Source organism: Chrysochloris asiatica, unplaced genomic scaffold (assembly GCF_000296735.1).
Source record: "Chrysochloris asiatica unplaced genomic scaffold, ChrAsi1.0 scaffold00119, whole genome shotgun sequence".
In the NCBI taxonomy this organism is placed as follows: domain Eukaryota; kingdom Metazoa; phylum Chordata; class Mammalia; order Afrosoricida; family Chrysochloridae; genus Chrysochloris; species Chrysochloris asiatica.
In genome coordinates, this window is record NW_006408637.1 from 6,733,883 (window position 1) to 6,739,273 (window position 5,391).

The 5,391-nt window shown below is 39.5% G+C and overlaps 1 protein-coding gene across 1 annotated transcript in view; it reads left to right on the top strand.

Annotated features, from left to right (window-relative positions):
* Nucleotides 1–5,391, top strand: part of TARBP1 (TAR (HIV-1) RNA binding protein 1) — a 110,455-nt gene that overhangs the window by 76,258 nt on the left and 28,806 nt on the right. The window contains exon 23 of the mRNA XM_006868588.1: nucleotides 3,885–4,034. Within this exon, the coding sequence (XP_006868650.1) occupies nucleotides 3,885–4,034 (150 nt within the window). The remainder of the gene's footprint in view (nucleotides 1–3,884; nucleotides 4,035–5,391) is intronic.

Below are 5,391 nucleotides of genomic sequence, written 5' to 3' on the forward strand. Positions count from 1 at the left end.
ATTCCTCTTCAATTTGTCATTCCCGGCATAGTAAACCATGTGGTTATCAGATTCAAAATAGCCAATAATAGTCCATTTTAGCTCACTAATGATATAACGAATAAGTTGTTGTTGTTAAGTGCCGTCAGGTAGATTCCAACCCATAGCGACCCTGTATCGGGTTTTCGTGGAACTGCTAGTGAGTTTGAACCACCAACCTTGCAGTTAAAACGGCTCTGCTGTCTGACGCATTAACCCACAGTGCCACACCAGGACTCCAAATATGCAAGTAGATAATAGCAAATAATTTAAATAATGTTTAAAATTTTAAGTAGAAAATCTCTCTTAAAAGAATTCCTAATAGTTAGAACAAGAATATCAGTAGAGTTCATTTTAAGCCCTCGAGATAGGGATGTGCAATGAAACAAGAATTTCAGAGTTGAACTTGGGTTTTGAATTCCATCTTTACCATTCATTTTTGTGTTATAGGAATAATTGTTATTGTTGTTAAGTGTCTTTATGTTGGTTTGGATTCATAGCGACCCTGTATAGGGTTTCTGAGGAGCTGATGAGTTTGAACCCAAAAGGAGACGGTCATGAAGAAAAATGAGAGACAGAATAGGTATCCCAACGTCTACTGCTGCTGAATTGATTCCAATTCCAAGATTAAGTCTTTTCCAGAACAAGCAGCCTCATCTTTGTCCCTACAGCATGGCTGGTAGGTTTGACCCACCAACCATGTGGTTAGCAGCCCAGTGCCTACCCCAAAGCACCACCAGGTTACCTTAAAAAGCTACAAGATACACATAGAAAAAATAGCAAAGTATCAGAATAAGTCCTTCCTCATCAGTAATTATTTTAAATGGCAGGATGGATTTTAAAACAAAAATGATTCAGCTGTATGCTGACTACAAGAGGATCACTTTAGAGTGAATGCATAAACAAGTTGAGTGTGAAAATAAAGGGAACATTTCATACATGTATTAACCAATGATAGCTGAGGTAGGTATACTTTTATCAGACTTAAAGTAACAACGAGACAAAGAAAAACATACTGTATATTGACTTAAATGGTCAATCCATGAAGAATATATAACAATTATATGTGTTCTAAAATATGCTTGGAGTCCTGGTGTGGCACTGTGGGTTAATGCGCCAAACTGCAAAGCCGTTTGAACTGCAAGGTCAGTGGTTCAAGCTCACCAGCTGACCCTTGGAAACCCTATGCAGGGTCGCTATGGGTTGGAACCGACTCAACAGCACTTAACAACAACAATAACAACAATATGCTTGCAGCCCACAGGTTGTCGTATGGAGCCAGTACACTCTTCAATCAGACAGTGTCAATAGTTTATTAGTGGGTTTGAATCACACTGTACCAAAGTAGACATAACAGACGTCTATAAGGAGAATGCAGAAAGTTTACGGAAAAGTGGAATTAAAAAAGAATGGGATTTTTCATTGACTATTTTAAAGCCCCCTCATATAGAACACTCCAACCAATGGCAGAATCCACACTTTGCTCAAGTGCACCAGGAGCGTTCTCCAGGATAGACCACATATTGTCATAAAAGAGCCCACTGACTTTGAGTTAAGCCCAATAAATTTTATGTCTATAAATCTATATGTCCTGGTTGTGTTGCTGTGGATTAATGCGTTGGACTACAAAGTCGGTTTGAACCACAAAGCTGGTGGTCCGAGGTCACCAGCTGCTCCTCGGAAACCCCATAGAGAGTCTCTATGAGTTGGAATTGACCCAATGGCGCTTAACAATAACAACATGAATCACAGAAAGTATATGTTCTAACCACAATGGAATAAGACTATAATATAAGAAGGAAAATGGGAAAATTCACACCCATGTAGAAATTAAACAGCATTAAAGGAACTCTGGTAGCGTAGTGCTTACATGGTTACGAATCGGGCTGCGAACCTTAAGGTTAGCAGTTCGAAACTACCAGCCGCTCCGCAGGAGAAAGATGAGGCTTTCTACTCGCGTAAAGATTTACACCCTCGGAAACCCTGTACAGGGTCGCTATGGGTCGGAACCGACTCGACGGCACTTAACAACAGCAACCCTCAAGGTCAGCAATTCAAAACTGCCAGCGGTTCCGCGAGAGAAAGATGAGGCTTTCTGCGCCCATAAAGATTTACAGCCTCGGAAGCCCTGTGCAGGGTCGCTCTGGGTCGGAACCAACTCCACAGTATTTAACAGCAACAACAACTGTTAAACAACTAATTGGTCAGTGAAGGTACCAGAAGGGAAATTAGAAAATACTTAGAAAGATGAGTGGAAACGAAAATACAACACACCACAACTTACAGGCTACAGCAAGGGCAGTGCTTAGAGAGAAGGTTATAGTCATTAACTCATTAAACAGGAAGAAAGAAATCAATGGAAAAACAAACCTAATCAAGAAAGTACTCAATAAACCTAACTTTACTCCTTAAGGAACTATAAAAAGAAGAGCAGACAGAAGGAATAATAAATTGACAGTGTTGTTATTACATTAGCAATCTTGTGGGCTGATGTCATTGATTGGGTTCCAACTCAGCTACCTTGTGCACAACAGAAACCCTCCCTGTCCCAGTGCCAGCCTCAGTTAGTGTCACTGTTGAGCCAGTTGTTGATGCCACTGTATCAGTCCATGGCATTGAGGGTGTGGTGGAAATAGAGAAAAGAATCAACAAACTAAAGTCGGGTTTGTGGATTTTTTAAAAAAATATTTTTACGAGATCAGTGAAATTGATACATGTCTCCCTAGGCTAACAAAGAAAAAAAGAGAAGACAATATAGCTGATAAACGAAACAGAAACTGAAACTTTGAACAGCCCTATACCAAATCTGTTGTGGTGCTTAGGATCCACACTGCACTGCCAACCACAAGGTCAACAGTTCAAACCCACCAGCTGATCCTTAGAAACACTATACAGTTGTCACTATGAGTTGGAACCTACCCAATGGCATTTAACAACCGCAACAACATAACAAGTGAAGAAATGGAATTGATCATCAAAAATCTCACAAGTCAAGGCTTTAACCAAGTGACTTTACTGGGAAATTTACCAAACATTTAAAGAATCATTTATATTGGTTCTGTTCAGACTCTTCCAAAATATAGAAAAGCAATTCATAATGTATTCTGTAACCTTTGATATCAAAGATAAAAAAAGGAAAACTACAGTGGTGCTGTAGGATAAACACTTGACCCCATGGTCTGTTTGAACCACAAGGTCAGTGGGTCACACAGCCAATCCTTGGAAACCCTTTGCAGGGTCGCTATGAGTCGGAACCGACTCAATGGCGCTTAACAACAACATAGACCCAAATACCTTATGAATTTAGACATAGAAGTTCTTAGCAAAGTATTAGAAAGCTAAATCCAGCAACATAGTAACTGAATTAAACACTTCAATCATGTGGGATTTTCCTAGGAATATATGAGGGTGGCTCGACATTAGAAAGTCAGTCATTGTACATTAATATAACAAGGGAGGACCGCATGATCATCTTAATCAGTGCTGAAAAGGCATTTGGTAGAATACATTAGAAAGTCAATCATTGTACATTAATATAACAAGGGAGGAGCGCATGATCATCTTAATCAGTGCTGAAAAGGCATTTGGTAGAATCCAGCAGCCTTTCATGTGAAAACAGCAATAAACACTCAACCATCTGGGGGTGGAGGGAGATTGCGCCCCCTCATAAAGGCGCGTGCAAGTACAGCACATGTGTGTACCAACGTGTACACTGGAAACTGGGGGAATGGCCAGCTACGGTGTGTTTACTCCACAAGAAACTAAGTGATAGAAACATTGTTTATAGTTAAACTGTTAAGTGTAAAAATATTTTTAATATATTAATCATAGCAATAAGTTTAATTTGTGAACTTTATTTTCCTCAGAATTTCATTAATGGAATTATTGACAAGATTTTCCAGGCTGCTTTCGTCAATAATCAAGCATCTATAAAATATTTCATAGAATGGATTATTATATTAACTCTTGAAAAATTTCCTCAATTTATTCCAAAGTTTTGGAATTGTTTTTCTTATGTAAGTAAAGGAGATTTTGTTTTGTTTTTCTTTAATATTTCACTTCATTTAAAAAGAATATTTGGATTTTGCTAGATTTGTTTCTCGTCGTTTGAACTGTTGTCCTGTCTGCCATCATACGTTCCATTATGCAAAGTCTGAATTAATTAATGTGTGAGCAAGAAATGATTGAATTATCTTTACTGGGTCATAATTTCCATTTGAGAACTGATCAGATCTGAAGAAACAAAGATGAGACAGGCGTTTGTTGTTTGTTATTAAGAAATAAAGGAAATCAGTGCTTTCTGTATTCTTGGTAAATATTTGTTCTTTTTTATGAGTGGTGAGAAATGAGAATTAAAAGTGATGGAAATTTGAAATTCTTACATTAAAAAAACCTTTTTCATATGAAAATCTCAAATCTAGCCAATAGTAGTGTACCCCCATTTCCACCTTGTGCCACCTGCACTGGTACCCACTCCTCTCAGTCCTCCCTCCCCCAAATCACTTACACGTGTCATAGTGTTTTTGCATCGCTGTAGTCTTCAGGTCTCCTAACAGATCGCTGGTTCTCACATCACTTGTCAATGCTTGCTTTGAATGTTTTCTTCACTCTTCATTTTCTTAAGAAATGGTTTTGCCTTTTATGATGTGAAACGAGAGGTGCTCTCTTTAAAATACCTTTTTGCCAGGGGAAGGGAGAGTTCTCCTTTTCCTATCTACCTAGACCCTCCTTGTAGATCCTTTCTTCTTTCCAAACTCTTCAATATTTTGTCTGTTGACTTTTCTTCGCCCAACCATTGTCTCTGTCTCTTCTTGCTATTAAATTTCTAGAATGAGTAAACTTGCCGTCCCTCCTCTGCGCTCTTAAAGCCACAGGGGCCCACAACATTTTCAGAAGTCCTGTATTGAGAAGTCTATGTCCAGGTACTAGATGGCTTTCATTTTTAGTTTCTTCCTTCTGTTTCCTGCCCTGGTGCTCTTTCTCCACAGCTGGTTATGAGGTGATATGAGCACTCACTGTTCTCTCCTAGGACGCACTCATTGTCTTTAGCGCACCCCTTACCCTTGACTTGACTAACAATCAGTACGTAATCATCCATTGTGCTGCTTTTTGTATGCTCCCTGTTTTCAGATAAAAAAAAGACCTTGGATAGGATTTCCAAGGGACAGTGGTGGGTTTGAACTGCCAACTTTGTGGTCCACAGTCCAGTGCTGATCTAATAACACCACACCAGGAGTCCATAGATGTTGTTGTTGTTGTCGTTACTTGCCCTTGAGTTAGTCCTGACCCCTAGCGACCTTACGCACAGCAGAGCGAAACACTGCCCGATCCTGCACCAACCTCACAGCCATTGCTATGCTTGAGCCCTTTGCC